Source organism: Podarcis bocagei, assembly GCF_964188305.1.
Source record: "Podarcis bocagei genome assembly, chromosome: 1".
Taxonomy (NCBI): Eukaryota; Metazoa; Chordata; class Lepidosauria; order Squamata; family Lacertidae; genus Podarcis; species Podarcis bocagei.
The window spans coordinates 1684904-1700819 of NC_138125.1; the positions used below are offsets into that span (position 1 = coordinate 1684904).

At 45.4% G+C, this 15916-nt stretch overlaps 1 protein-coding gene across 1 annotated transcript; it reads right to left on the reverse strand.

Moving 5' to 3' along the window:
• Window positions 1-1583: 1583 nt before the first annotated feature.
• Window positions 1584-13204, reverse strand: TMX1 (thioredoxin related transmembrane protein 1). Its single transcript, XM_081190632.1, has 8 exons — window positions 12966-13204; window positions 9082-9197; window positions 7565-7610; window positions 7125-7253; window positions 6399-6444; window positions 5830-5931; window positions 5657-5726; window positions 1584-4561 (listed from the first exon to the last, which is right to left on the reverse strand). Exons 1-8 carry the CDS (start codon window positions 13184-13186, stop codon window positions 4404-4406), a joined length of 888 nt encoding a protein of 295 aa, XP_081046758.1. The 5' UTR covers window positions 13187-13204; the 3' UTR covers window positions 1584-4403.
• Between the last annotated feature and the right edge of the window lie 2712 nt (window positions 13205-15916).

Consider the following 15916-nt stretch of genomic DNA (forward strand, 5'->3'; position numbering starts at 1 on the left):
TTCTTCCGAGGGGCCAGCGTTCCTCTCTGCGGCAGAGAGGGGCTGTGGAAGGACTGGTTGCTATTTGTTTTTAGGACGACCTTGATTACATTCCCTTTGATGTGTATTTTGAGCCTCCCTTCGGACCAGCTCAGCGTCACAGGGCCACTCGGATGGTTTGCTCCAGCGGAAAAGCGTCTCCTCCTCTCGCACTGCAGAGACGCAGCAGGAACGAGATGTGGCAGCACAGCTGCCGGACATTTATCTGAATGCCAGTCCCCAGAGAAGCCGGCGCTTGGGGGGCTCCTTTTATAGCTCAAGTGAAAACGCTCCACTCGCGTGTGCGTGGGCTTCTGTTTAAAAATGGGGCAGGGCAGATTCAACGGTGAAACGGGAAGCAGCATTTTAATCTGGGCCCTTAAAGCACGTCTCTGCGGATGCTGGTACTCACATTTATTTTCACTTCAACTCGTCCAGCTATTTTAATCTTTTTACACACACTGCTAGCAAGAAAACAAATGAGCTTGGGAAATCAGAGTGGGTGACACACGGGGTTGGACTAGATGACCCTTAGGATCCCTTCCAACTCTACAATTCTATGATCAAAGGCGTGAGATCCAGGATGTTCTGGGATGAACATCACCCAGGAAGTTCTCTAACTTATCAAGGATTTAAGTCACTTGCGTCATTCATTTAGAGGTGTGCAAAAAAAAGGTAATGGACCCCTGGATTGTTAAATCCAGTCTAATTCAACTATGGGGTGCAGCGCTCAACTTGCCCTTCGGGCTGAGGGAGCCGGCGGGTCATGTCGCCAGCAGGACTAAACAGCTTCCGCTGTGACGATTGCCAGAGTGCACGGAAATGCTGATTAATTTCCTGCTGCAGTGGTACCTATTTATCTAGTCACACTGGTGGGCTTTTAAACTGCTAGGCTGGCAGAAGCTGGGACAGAGCTACAGGAGCTCACCCTGTCATGTGGATTCAAAAAGCTGACTTTCCTGTCAGCAAGCCCAAGAGGCTCAGTGGTTTAGAGCACAGCGCCACCCGTTCCCTCTGCTGTGCAAAAACAAACACGTGCATACAAAACTGAGTGGTGCAGCAGTTAAGAGAGTGTCAGACTAGGACCTGGTAGAGACCAGGGTTCCAATCCCCACTCAGACATGAAGCTCACTCCCAGGGTGGCTGTGGGAATAAAATGGGGAGAACCATGTACGCCACCTTGAGCTCCTAGGAGGAAAAGTATAAATGCCATACAAACAACCAACAGTGATCTCACCAGTAGAGAGACACGCTGTCACCTCTGTAAAACGAAACTCTGGGCAAGAAGTTTGTGATCAGAACAGAGCCTCCAAGATGGGGTGTGATGGAGAAACAGCTGTGTTCTAACAGTGTTTAACTGAGCAGCAGGCTTTATTTCAATTGACTCGATTGCCCGCTGTCCAAAGGAAGTGTGGACAGGGAATGTTGGTTAAGTGTCTACTGTTAATTATTAGGTTTTGGGGCAGGGGGAGATACACCATTTTAGGGCTGCTCCAGTTCATTTGAGACGCCTCGGAGGGAGACTCTGGCAGCCGCCCCCAAAGACCACAAGGTACAGTTACAAGTTTCCTACATGTCTGTAATTTTATTACTTGGAAACGATTTCCCAGGTAGGACCGAGGCATCTAGTCAACTGCAAAGACAACATTCACTCAACAACTGAGAACAGCAAACATGCATCAGTTACTGCGCCTTGGATCATGAACTAGTCTTTCGTGTCACAAGTCACTTGTGCAGTAACTCTGACCTAAACCTAGTTTCTGCAAGCCGCCTTTTGGAGTGCTGCCTGGTCACATCAGGAACGGCTCCCTCGTTCTTCAGAGCTGGAATGCATTCAGGTCAGCTGCCTTGGCCACGACTGCACCAGGGGGAAAAGGAGGCGGGTGCAACTGTCCCACCCAAGGAGCACTGTTTGTTTAAGTCAGAAACCAGGAATGTCCTTCCTCAAGCAAATGGCAGGCTGTAAATGGAATGACCCCCTTCTTTGCACTTCCCCTCTCAGGGGCCATGTGCCAACAGTTTAAAATATATATTTTTTAAAAATCTCCCACGCCAACTAGGGCTTCAAAAGTTGTGGTTCAGACAGAGAAATGTTATGGGATGCAACTGAGCCGTCTTCTGTGGCAAAGGAGCAGCACGCATGGGCACACACCTGCCGATGCTTCAATCTGTCCCGTCCCCCCAACTGCTACATAAAGGCAGCCTTGGCCCACCTGGGGCCCACCTCAGTGTTTTGGACTCTTATCATCCCCTGCCATCAAAGCAGTGCTGGCGAGGGGTGATGGGAGTTCAAAACACCCGGAAGGCCCCAGGTTGGCCAAGGCTGGATACCTGAGGGGATGCAGGAGCGGGGAAGAGGGTTGCTTACTGACCAGAAACTGACTCTGAAAACCTTATCTCCCCCCACCCCTCCAATATTTTTTATGCATGAAAACACAACGCAAAAGGAAAACAGCAACAGCGGGGCAGAGGGCTTCTTGAACACGGCATGAAGCCGGAGATTCAAGGCAGACAACTAGGAAGTGGGGCAGTCCAAGGCCCACTTTGCAGTGGAACTTACTGAAAACTTTAAAAGGTTTAAAAACAGCATTACTCTAAAGAACCAGCCTTGGCTGACCTGGGACTGACCACCTTCAGCCGAAACACACATTTGGAAACCCAAGCTCTCAATCATTTCACCATATATCTGAATGGTACTGAGGTTGCAGCCCACCTTAGATCAGGCTGTGACCAAGTGCTGGGTTCAAGGCTCTAAAGGGAGTTGGAGGCAATGACAAGCCACTTTCAGAGACAGGCAGGACCTGGCTAAACAGAGCGGCTGCAAGCCGGTCTCAGTGTTTTCCAAGCACATCGTTGGTCCTTTACAAGCACCCTAAGATTTGGGAGAGATGCCCCAGGTTTTTTTAGAAGCCGACTAAAGAGGATTACAGAGCTTTCATGTGTTCATCTAGATAAAACGAAACACCTATGAGGAAAAACTGCCTGGGATGTCTAAAAGCAGCCTAATCTTGAGCATGAAATGCCCTTAGTCTGCTCTGTGAGGAAACAATGAGGAAGTAAATACACTCAGGCTGCACTTAAAAGGGCAGAAAGCAAGTTGGCCCCAAGGTGGAAAACCTTCAAGAGAAGAATGGTGTGCGCCGTAGAAAAAGAGCAAGTGGCCGCAGAGAAAGAGAGAGACATAGAAATTCTAGCTGCATTCACAGTGTCACTGGCCTTTGTGGCTGCCACAGGAAGCTGCTCAAAGAGTCAAAGCCTCTTCTAGAATACTGTCAGGAGTAATAAACTTTCAGTTGAGGATAGAGATAGAAAAAAAGGCACCTGGGCAGAGAAACCAAGGACTGAGCCAAGCCCTCAGAAAAACCTGCCAGAGTTCATATCCTTAATTTTGCAATAGACTTACAAGTATTAGTTTGCAAGAACAAGTTAGAAGGTGACCGAACAGCTGACTTCACAACCTGCCTTTCCCCCTTGCATACAATTCACATCCTTTAGCCTCAAAGTCAACAAAGTTTGGACACGGCATCTCCCAACTCCTTCATGGGTTATAAAAGCAGGAGGAACAAGGGGGTGGGGTGGGGGGACTGTCACATAAAAGGGGGGAAGAAACAATACCCAGAGGCCAAGCAGAGGGCCAAAACTAACAAGCCAAGACAACCAATGTTACACTAGGCTGGGGGACAAAGGACTGTTTTTGGGGTGCCCAGAGGGTTTGGAGCTCCTTCCCGGTTGGACAGCAGACCCCACCCAGGTCATCGACAAACGGCTTTGGAAGCACCCCTCGGTGGTTGTGCTGGGGGCAGCTGGCCAAGAGACGCAGGCCCCTTCCTGAGCATGCGAAATTAGCTACATCCTTCGAATCTCCCTGCTTACTTCAGAGGCCTGTTTCAGACACAGCTGCAGATTCCTTTTTTGCATTCTGAAGAGCGGAGCTACTTTGAGAGGACTACCCTCTTGTTAGCATTGGAGGAGGAGAGCAGACGGCATGTCTGAAGACTCCTCTTCCCGGACTGCCTCTGCATGATGAGGAAGGAATGCGTACACAGAGAAGCCTCATCGGGGACAGTTCAGGGAAACTTTCTCCAGCACTGCAGGCTGGCCATCAGAAACAACTCATGTGGATACCGACAGAAAGCCATATGTGTAACTTGCCCTTCTGCACTGCCCGGCCCAGCCCAAGGCTGCCACCTCCATTGCTTCACATATCAAACTTTATCAAAGACTGGCTAAATCAAAATGTGGTTGCGCGCCCCCCCGCCCGCAATTCAAACTGTTCCATGTCTGTTCTCTTGAAGGAGAGGAAAAGGAGGACTCCCTCTCCTTCCCCTTTGAATGTCAAGTAGTAACTCAGGAAATCCAGAGAGGGAGCCAGCTGGAATTAGTAGCTACGACTGCTCTGCTCCAGCGTGGGCAACAGGGTTTGCAGTACGCTGCCTCAGTGCATTCAGTGGTTCTCTGGGCTCCACCTCGGCATCGGAAATATCATCTTCCTCCGGTCCTTCACCCGCTTTTGGCAAGAGCTGAGTAGACTCCGGTGGCTTTTCTGAAAAGAAAAAATATTTTTACCTCTGGGCAAAGATGACCTGCTCAGGCCTACGGGGGATCCAAGCTTGGAGCTTTGCCCAAGTACTGGGACTTCCATTTTTCAAAACCACAAATAAACACCAGGAATTTCTGTTTCATTAATGGATCTGTCTTTTTACCAGCAACTTTAAGCAAAATGCACTAAAATTAATCACAGGCATAAAAAGAAGCACTGAGGTAGTTTTCTTTTCATTTTTGGAACACTTTATAAGTTTTGAAACCGTTCTACAAGCCTTGGCAGAGTGAAACTAGTGTCCCAGACAAATGAATGTCCACCTCCTTCCATGGAAGGACAGCCCACGAACTCCTGAGGCTCTCTCTGATCTTCCACTGTTTGTCCCACAGCTCTAAACTATGAGGCAGTTTCTCTAAACAGCTCAGCCAAAATCTGCTTGCCTCAAATGTCCACCTACTGATTTCAGCCCTGGCCATTGCACAGGGCAACTAAGGAGTCAAGCCATTATCCAGTGGCAATTATTACATCCATTTTGTAACTATGATTTTCATGCTGTATATTTGGAGCATGGGGTGTGTTTGAGTAAGGCCACTGTCAAGAAAAAGGTTCTTTCGCTTAGACCTCTGAAACGTTATTTTCCAGTAACTGGGATGAGCTCATCAGTCGGGAGCACCTTTGTCAACTTGTGCTACTGTGCTCCGAGACGGGAGACTGGGCCTGCCAAATGAGCATTGGCTTCAGCTCTGAGAATGTGAGTAAGCCTGAGTCCAGAAGCTTCTGGCTTCTCTAACCCTTCTGACTGGCCCAGGGGGCACCCCCTAGTTGCTATCCCTTTCGGCTATGCAATCAGCCACTGCCTTTGCCCCTTGGTCTCCTGCTTCCAAGCTGTCCTGCTTGCTTCTTCTACCTGTTTCTACCTGGGATAGAGTATTTCCTGTGCTATGGAACATCAGCTTTAGGGTCCTTGCTCTCTGCTGGTGTTCTTCAGCTTGGATCCCCAGATGTTCTGGGACTACAACTCACATCATCCTTAGTCAGGAATGACAGGAGTTGCGATCCAACCTCAGTTTGCAACACAAGACACGCAATAGGGCTTACTTTGATAATGGTGCTGCAGCGGTCTGTGCTTTTTGGAAGGGCAAATACAGTCTGCCAGAAATACCATTATCTGGAAAAGAAAAATTCTTTGTTTTAACACTGTATTATTGCTTCGTGTGTGATGTGAGATGTGACCTTCAAAGTTTCCAAGACATACGAAAACATCTACTTACAAGCCCCAAAAGGAGTCCTGAAAACAACGTTGCAAATGCAAAAATGGCATAGGACCCCCAGGCTGGGATGCCGAGGTTTTCTGTGAAATAGTTGTGGCAGTTCTACAAGAGAAGGAAGCTGGTTAGGGCAGAGGGTCACCAAACCTTTGGTGTGTGTGAATTTTTGAGCTAATGACACCCCCTCTGATCACATATCCCCCAACCCACCCACAAAACCCCCAGAAAGATAGAAATTGCACTTTTCCAAGGAACCTGGGTATAAGACAGACCCAGCAGAACTGCTCTTGAGCACAGAGAGGTGAATGAGGAAGTGGGAAAGAGTGTGTCTCTTCCAACTTCCTCCTTCAGGTCTATGCACTTTTCTCTGAAAGAAAGGATAACCTCCCTCACCGGTTCAGAAGCAAGGGGGCAGTAAAAGGGAGGGTGGCCCAGAGACTTGATGGGCGGCAGGGGAAGACCTCCTCAAGGTGGCAGTTGTGCCCACAGGAGCTATACTGGCAACCCCTGGGTCACCAAGGTAGACACTCAAGTGTCTTTGGCTCAAAGGGAGATTTGAAACACACACATACCCTGATCCACATAGATAGCTGGAACAAGGCAGACATGCTGCTCATCCTGCCAAAAAAAAAAAAAAAAAGCAGAAGAGATAAAACAAAAGGCCTTTTCTGCAATCAAAGAAGGCAACAAAACACCAAGTGTTGTTCACTCCCGTTGGGGCACTAATGAAACCTTTGTTCTGAATGCCTGACGTTTTCTTTGCCATACTTGGGATTCTGATGCCGGATGTTTGCTAGAGAAAGTGTGCGTGTGGCACAACTGCAACATCCTTCTCGTCTCAAAATTCACTTTTTAACATTCTGTAACCTCCTCTGGACATGGTTTCCTTGGCTCCACCATCAATCTTCTCCTAACACAGAGTTAAAGGAGGCTTTTGACCAAGACCAGATTGATTAAATAGGCTGTGAAAAAGGCCCTAGTCTCGAGCACATGATTTTCATAATATGGTTATGGAGAAGGGTAATTTTTGCTGGAAAAGTTAGCAGCTTAAAGAAGCCTCTTTAAGCAGCCTGGCCTAGGCTGACCTGCAATTTCCACAAGGTGATACTGGTTTGACCACACTATCAGTGCTGAAATAAGTAAGTTTATTAAGTGGTCTACCAAGACCCTCAAGCAATTTTCAAGGTGACTGAATTTTTTTTAAAAAAATGATCTTAATAGGTAATTCATTCATTTGCATTTATTTATTTTTGCAGAAGCCTATTAGGGAGGAGAAAGAGACTTTAACTGTCACTTACAGGAAGGAAGATGGACCAAACCATGAAGAAATGGGCTCAGTGGACTTCCACTCCTGGTCACTGATGAAATTGATGAAATCTGTTTTAGTCCGTGGACCCTGGTATCGTCTGAATTCACCGTCTTTACAGCTGCTCAAAAGAAGAGTCCTGTCAGTAACTCAAAAATTCCACATATGTGAAACTATGGAGAAGACTGCTGGACTCATATACTAAGGCTGAGCGTTGGTACAAACACAAGAACTCATTGTCAGCTTTATTCCCCAATGATTCTGGCATTCTCTCCTGCCCCCCCGCCCCCCCCCCACCTTCATCCAAAGAAGACAGAGAGAGCTGAAGTCCAGTATTATTGTTCCAATTAGAACTGGGGGTGAGGAATGAAGAACTAAGGACTCCCACCACCCCCAATAAAAAAACCTGTCACATTTAATTAGAGTACTTACTGGTAGATGGTGGGGAGTGCTGTTATGATAAACCGTCCACTCAGTCCTGCAGAAAGATCCAGAAGGAAAATCAGAGCTAAAAGTTTGTTAGAAGTAAGGGTTTTTTCTATGCTATCAATATGTATTGCTGCTAAAGGCTTGTTAAGAGTTATTTTCCCAAATTGCACATATTTTGTGTAACCCTTGAACTCTGTACTCTTAAGCCTTCTACAACTCACATAAGATACTCATGTAGCAATCTACTCTCCAACCCCACGTAACATATGATCAATACTTGGACCCCAAACAGACAGGCCTTGCTCTACAAAAGCTATTCGTCTTGAATAGTGACTTGAAAATTTTTGCAGCAGCAACACACATGCATGCATGCTAGAAGGACATAATTAAGGTGGTGTACTGTTAATTAATACAGTAGCAGGTTTTTAAAAAACACTTGTAATATTAAAGAGAATGTTTAAATTCAGAAGCAATTAAAGGTAAGGAAATCACTGACATGTATAAATTAAGATAACACAAAAGAACCAGGGGAGGGAGTGGAGGGAAGTCGAGGGATCCAAGAAATCCCAAAATATGAATTTATTATGGTGTGAAAATGTTTTATTTTCTATTTTTTATTTTGTGTGGTTTATTCTTTTATGATGATGTGATGATAATGTTTAATTGTGAAAATTAATTTTAAAAATATTTTTAAAAGGTGGTGTACGGTGTTATCCATGTTAATATTTATGGAGCATGCCATTTAACTATAATTACTTCAGTTTTATGCATGCTCTCCTTTGCAAATGTCTTGCTACTTAGCCCAGACATAGGCATACTCGGCCCTCCAGATATTTTTGGGACTACACATCCCATGATCCCTAGCTAACAGGATCAGTGGTCAGGGATGATGGGAATTGTAGTCCCAAACATCTGGAGGGCCGGAGGGTGCCTATGCCTGATTTAGCCTAATCCACACAGATGTGTGGTGCATGCATCTGCTCTAATGCAACCTACTGTATCTGAACAAGTTAGAACATCCTTGTAAATGAACTCTCAAAAGTTACTAACTAGCCTCTCATGGACTGGGGGCCTTGAAGTCCTGTGTAACGTGCAGGGGTCTCCCTTCATATGTCAAGGAGATAAAGAACTACAGAACCTTTAGAAGACATCTAAAGGCAGCCCTGTTTCGGGAAGTTTTTAATGCTTGATGTTTTACTATGCTTTATATATTCTGTAAGCCCAGAGTGGCTGGGGAAACCCAGCCAGATGGGCAGGGTACAAATAATAAAATAATAATAATAATAATAATAATAATAATAATAATAATAATTATTATTATTATTATCCTGCCCCCAGAAGTCCATTGTATTACTGTGGCGGCACAGAGGATGGATTTGGTTTCTGTGTTGAGACAGAGGAGGTCAGAGCACCTCACTCACCTATGTGCAATTCCTTTTCACCTACAAGGTGAATGCTTTAATAAGAGAATGAATTACAAACATATAAACTATTTCCCCTATGACAGAAGTAAACCTTACCTGGCTGCTCCGTCACATCCACTTTTGCAATGTTAATTTCGAGATCCTCCCCCCACTCAGCAAAGCTCTCCCATTCTGGCTGTAGGTTCTGACAGGCAGGGCACCAAGGAGCATAACTAGAAAAGAAAACTTATGTAAGCAACTACTGCACGAGAAAACACAAATCCCTCTTTTGCCCTGCTAATGATTATGCAGCTTTACACCACTTTTCTGGAAAGTTTCCTTTCCACAAAACCATCACCTTTTATAATATATTTTTAAGATCCGGTTCCCTGAAACATATTCACCATCCATGCCATGTCTACAGAGTGCTAAAAGCACAACTTAAGAGAAAACTGCTTACAAAAAAATGTATCGCAGCCGCTCACAATGCAAGATATGCTCTTTTGTTCAATATTGTTTTATGAGTTCATGGTTAAGAAAGGATTTGGAGTCAGCCTCCTGAATGGTCCACTGCCAGTGACATGATCCAGCGGCTCTCCTTTGGGAGGCAAATACTTCCCGCTTTGCACTCTCCCAATAAGGGCTCACGGGAAAGAACCCGGAGCAGGGTGGGGGGCTTGCAAGGCCTCAGAACCTATCCTTAGACAATGAGATGAGTTCACAGCTGAGGAGAGAGGAGACAGCAATGCCAACATTCCCTGACTCAGCTTTTGGTGTCTCCAGCTAAAAGGACCTCAGGCTGCAAATGACCTTGTCCTGCCTACAATTCTGCAAAGCTACTGCTCTCCAGAGCTGACAACTCTGGGTGGAACACCAGATTCTCCTCTTAGCAATGTAATGCAGCTGCATATGCTCATTATTCTAGCTTCAGGTAGGTATCCATGTTGGTCTTGAAGCAGTCCAAATAAATACAAAAATTAAAAAATTGTCCAGTAGCACCTTGTTGTTGTTTAGTCGTGTCCGCTTCTTCGTGACCCCCTGGACCAGAGCACGCCAGGCCCTCCTGTCTTCCACTGCCTCCTGCAGTTTCGTCAAACTCATGCTGGTAGCTTCAAGAACACTGTCCAACCATCTCGTCCTCTGTCGTCCCCTTCTCCTTGGGCCCTTCATCTTTCCCAACATCAGGGTCTTTTCCAGGGAGTCTTCTCTTCTCATGAGGTGGCCAAAATATTGGAACCTCAGCTTCAGGATCTGTCCTTCCAGTGAGCACTCAGGGCTGATTTCCTTCAGAATGGATGCATTTGATCTTCTTGCATGGGACTCTCAAGAGTCTCCTCCAGCACCAGAATTCAAAAGCATCCATTCTTCGGCGACCAGCCTTCTTTATGGTCCAGCTCTCACTTCCATACATCACTACTGGGAAAACCATAGCTTTAACTATACGGACCTTTGTTGGCAAGGTGATGTCTCTGCTTTTTAAGATGCTGTCTAGGTTTGCCATCGCCTTTCTCCCAAGGAGCAGGCATCTTTTAATTTCGTGGCTGCTGTCACCATCTGTAGTGATCATGGAGCCCAAGAAAGTAAAATCTCTCATTGCCTCCATTTCTTCCCCTTCTATTTGCCGGGAGGTGATGGGCCCAGTGGCCATGATCTTCGTTTTTTTGATGTTGAGCTTCACACCATATTTTGCGCTCTCCTCTTTCACCCTCATTAAAAGGTTCTTTAATTCCTCCTCACTTTCTGCCATCAATGTTGTGTCATCTGCATAACTGAGGTTTTTGATATTTCTTCCGGCAATCTTAATTCCGGCTTGTGATTCATCCAGCCCAGCCTTTCGCATGATGAATTCTGCATATAAGTTAAATAAGCAGGGAGACAATATACAGCCTTGTCGTACTCCTTTCCCAATTTTGAACCAATCAGTTGTTCCATATCTAGTTCTAACTGTAGCTTCTTGTCCCACATAGAGATTTCTCAGTTGGTCTCTAAGGTGCTCCTGGACAATTTTTTAATATGCTGATTATATCACTGAAGCCTGGCTTTATAATTAAGGGTAATGAACAGTGAAAGTGTGCATATAAGAAAGTAAGGGGGGAGGGTGGTTCACATCTGGCTCTAGCAGCAAGAACAAAGTTGTGCAACAGCAGGCTGTCAGTTCCCCCTCCTATGTCACTATGTTTGCTTATGTATTTTTCTTTAATGTAAGTCGCCTGATGACCTTCAGGTGACAAGGCAAAAACATTCTTCTCCTCCCCGGTCTTCGGCTACTTAAACAATTTGTGGCCTTTTAAACCCTGGAGAGGGGGGTATTGCTCTGCTTGTTAACATGTTACGTATTTTTATGCTTTCATACTACAAACCACCCTGCGCTCCTTAGATGAAGGGAGCTATAGAAATCAAGTAGATATATAAATAAACAAAAACATCATAAAATCAACCAAAGTAACTGCTGGGCAAGTGCAGATTTAAAAAAGGGGAAAGCTGTTTTAGTAACTCGCTGAAAACTCTTTGCAACTTTTGCAATCTTTGCGCATTTGAGGAAGTGGCTCGTGTGGTTGTTGCGTGTCAACTACCATATTGAGAGTTTTGCCCTGTTGCAGCGGTTTTTTCTGCCTCCTCATGGTGCAGCTGTGCCTCAGAAAGAGAAGTGAAGGTGCTTCCAAGGAGCCTCAGAGGGACAAGCCATCTAGTCACAGACAAGCTCTTCTCTCTCCTTAAGGGATTAATGTTTCCTGCTAGTATCCCTTCCTGTGTTTCCATGCTGCAAAACGCCCAGTGTTGGATGAAGAGCTGTGGGGGAACTTTATAAATAGGCCAGAAGGAGCACAACACAACGGTGGAGAGCAGGAAGGAAGTCAACTTAACGGGGGGAATTGTATCCGATCTACTGTAATTTGTAAAAAATTCAGAAAACTATCGTTAGTAGGATTGGAATAACACTTGTGGTTTAATGCTGAATTTTGGACGCAATGGAGAAAAAAAAAGATATGGATTATCGTAAAAGATACAAGGGGAAATGATTAACAAAGGACCCACAAAGGGGAGGAGGAGGGAAGTCCAGGGGAGTCTTTGGAATCTTGTTTTTATGTTGGATATGTGACTCTAAACTTTTAATCTGAAAAACCAAATAAATAAATTTGCAAATAGTTATAGAAAGGTAGAAAATTTCTCATCACGAGTCTTCAGACAACCCTGCTAGGGATGTCAATTGCTTGCAATAATCTTTCAAGTACCTTTCTGTATTTATTTAAATTTTGAGTAACTTTGTAATGAGTGCAATTAGAATTGGAAAACGTGCAAAATGCTGTGGTATAAAGGTGAATTTTGATAGCCATGAGGTGGGAGAGAAGGAAGGAAGGAAGTCTATAGGCTCTAAAGAGCCAGGGCAGTAAAGTGGATCATATGATGATGTGAATGTATATAATTAAATGGAAAATGAATAAAAATATTATTTACACACACACACACACACACACACACACACTGTTCTTAACCTAAAGCACCACTTTAGCTAATGGGGCCACGCGATTTCTGTTCTCATCCTGAAGCAAAGTTCTTAACCCGAGGTACTATTTCTGGGTTAGAAGAGTCTGTAACCTGAAGCGTATGTAACCTGAGGTACTACTGTATATATATATTATTTTATTTATATATATAAAATAATAATAATTTACAAAAAAAAATTGAAAAATTGAGTGCATGTGTGTGTGTATATATATATATATATACACACACACACACACACACACTATACTATACTATTATATATATATACATACACACACACACACACTATACATATGTATATATGTATAATAAAAATGAATTGATAAATTTTTTTGGAACCTAATGAAAATAATTTGGCGAGGAAGATTTATTTAATCAATTAATACTAATAATGATAATGATAAGAGGGCTAGGGATATGCGAAGGGCGTTCCTCTTTCCCCTGAGCATGCACAGAGCGCCCCTTCCCCCTCAGCCTCCCCCCCCCCGACTCACAACTCGACCATCCACTCTCCCTGCAGGAGGTCCCTCCACGACCCGTCGCTCAGCGCCCTCACGCGGCTCCTTCCCGCCCGCGCGGGCCCCGCCGCCAGGAAGAGGAGCGCCAGGAAGAGGAGGCGGCGAGGCGGCGGCGGCGGCGCTGCTGAGGAGAACGGGAAGCCGCCGGGAGCCGCCATCTTGGCCCTCTCCACCGCGCATGTCACAAGGGAAGGCATGCCGGGAAAAACGGGCGGTGTCAACGGTCGCGGGGCGGGAGGGGGAGGGAGCTGGTCTGCGCATGCGCTGCGTTTCTCCCCTGCGGGCGGGCGGAGGTGGGTCGGAGATGGCTCCGCCCAGGCCCCGAAGGGGGACGGCGATTGGGCGGCTGGACCTCCGCGGCGAGCCAATGGCTGTCTGGGACCGAGGCCTGCCCCGCCCCTCCTGGCTGGGCAGAAGAAGCCTCCGTCCCGTTAGGATGACTCAGCGATTCTTATCGCGTGACGTTGCATTTTATATAAGAAGCGATTCGCTTCGGGGGGAAAAGACCGGGAAATGGAACGGAGAGATCAGGGTTTATAATAATAAAATAATAATAATTATTTTATTTTTTTCGTAAGTTTGTTCTCAAAATAAAGGCTCAATTTTTTATTTTTAAAAAACACAGAATATCGGGCTACCCAAGTCGTGGGATTCCTTCAACAAAGCAATTCTTCTTTAATAAGTAGCTTTATTGATTTCCAATATATAACAATTGCAAGAGAGAGAAAAGTGTAAAAACAAAATCCCATAGCAATTTTTGTACTTAACAAGAAAATGTTATCACAAATCAGAAGAAAAGAGCTATGTGGTTGGGAAGCAGGGTGCTATGTAAACTGGGGTCAGAGATCATGGTAATCCTCATAGAACTCTAGCCCAATGGTTGCCATTAATTTGACTCTGAATTGATTTTAGAATGAATTTCTATTGATTGATTGTGAATTTATGTAAACTGTGTTACTTTTACTGTTGTTAGCCGCTCTAGGCCCGGCTTCGGTTGGGGAGGGCGGGATATAATTATTATTATTATTATTATTATTATTGCCCTCCCATCTGGCTAAGTTTCCCCAGCCACTCTGGGCGGCTCCCAATCAAGTGTTAAAAACAATACAGCATTAAGTATTAAAAACTTCCCTAAACAGGGCTGGCTTCAGATGTCTTTTAAAGATAAGATAGCTGCTTATTTCCTTCACATCTGAAGGGAGGGTGTTCCACAGGGCGGGCGCCACTACCGAGAAGGCCCTCTGCCTGGGTCCCTGTAACTTGGCTTCTCGCAATGAGGGAACCGCCAGAAGGCCCTCGGAGCTGGATCTCAGTGTCCAGGCTGAACAATGGGGGTGGAGACGCTCCTTCAGGTATACTGGACCGAGGCCATTTAGGGCTTTCAAAGTCAGCACCAACACTTTGAATTGTGCTCAGAAACGTACTGGGAGCCAATGCAGGTCTTTCAAGACCGGTGTTATATGGTCTCGGCGGCCACTCCCAGTCCCCAGTCTGGCTGCCGCATTCTGGATTAATTGCAGTTTCCGGGTCACCTTCAAAGGTAGCCCCACGTAGAGCACATTGCAGTAATCCAAGCGGGAGATAACCAGAGCATGCACCACTCTGGCCAGGCAGTCCGCAGGCAGGTAGGGTCTCAGACTGTGTAACAGATGCAGGTGGTAGACAGCCGCCCTGGACACAGAATTAACCTGCGCCTCCATGGACAGCTGTGAGTCCAAAATGACTCCCAAAATGTTTCTCAACCTTGGGTCTTGAGATGTTGTTGGACTACAACTCCCATCATCCCTGAGTTCTGGCCTTGCTAGCTAGGGATGATGGAAGTTGTAGTTCAACAACATGTGGGAACCCAAGGTTGAGAAAGGCTGTGACAGATGATAACATTACATGATGTCTTCCGGGGTGTCACATTGCAGACCGCCCTGGGATCTTGGGAGGAAGGGCGGTATAGAAATTAAATAATAATACAGTGGTACCTTGGTTTTCAAACTTAATCCGTTCTGGAAGTCCGTTCCAAATCCAAAGCATTCCAAAACCAAAGCGCGCTTTCCCATAGAAAGTAATGCAAAATGGATTAATCCGTTCCAGACTTTTAATAACAACCCCTTAAACAGCAATTTAGCGTGAATTTTACTATCTAACGAGACCATTGATTCATAAAATGAAAACAAATAAGCAATGTACTGCAGTCACACAATCAATCAGTAACTGAACTGGGTTCCACAGTCACAAAAAAAGCCACAAAAATGCAAAATAAATAGCAAAAACACAGCGATCTCAGTGTAACACTCAAAACAGAAGCATGGCACTCAAAACGGAAGTATAACACTCAAAACGGAACATGTTCAGCTTCCAAAAAAAGTTTGCAAACCAGAACACTTCCGGGTTTGCAGTGTTTGGGTTCCAAGTTGTTTGAGAACCAAGGCGTTTGAGAATCAAGGTACCACTGTGTGTGTATATATATATATATATATGTATACACAAACACACATTATATATACAATGCAATAATTACATTCATTCATATTTTGGGGCCACCAGGAACTCAGAAGAAATTTACAAAATCTTAACGCACCCCACCCCCAGCACATATCGTACATACATTAAAACTAGCATTTCAAAAAGCTAAAAGATGGTTCTTTCTTTTTCAAAAAGTGTTTCGGGCAGTGTGGGTAGGCAAGAGGGGGAGGTGCCAAAGGAAGAAGGGGGTTAAATGCCCCCCACCAATGCACCCATTTACTTCTATCAACCAAACTGCTACTTTCTTTAAATTGTTCGGAAAGAAAGCGTGGGGTGGGGGGTGGGGTTAATAGCCACAAAGAACGAGGCTCTCTGGTGGGGCATCTTGGGAGGTCCCAGTGGTGGGGGCCACATGAAGTGAGGTCTGGGGCCAGAGGCTGCCCCTTTATGTGTCACTCAAACCTGACACT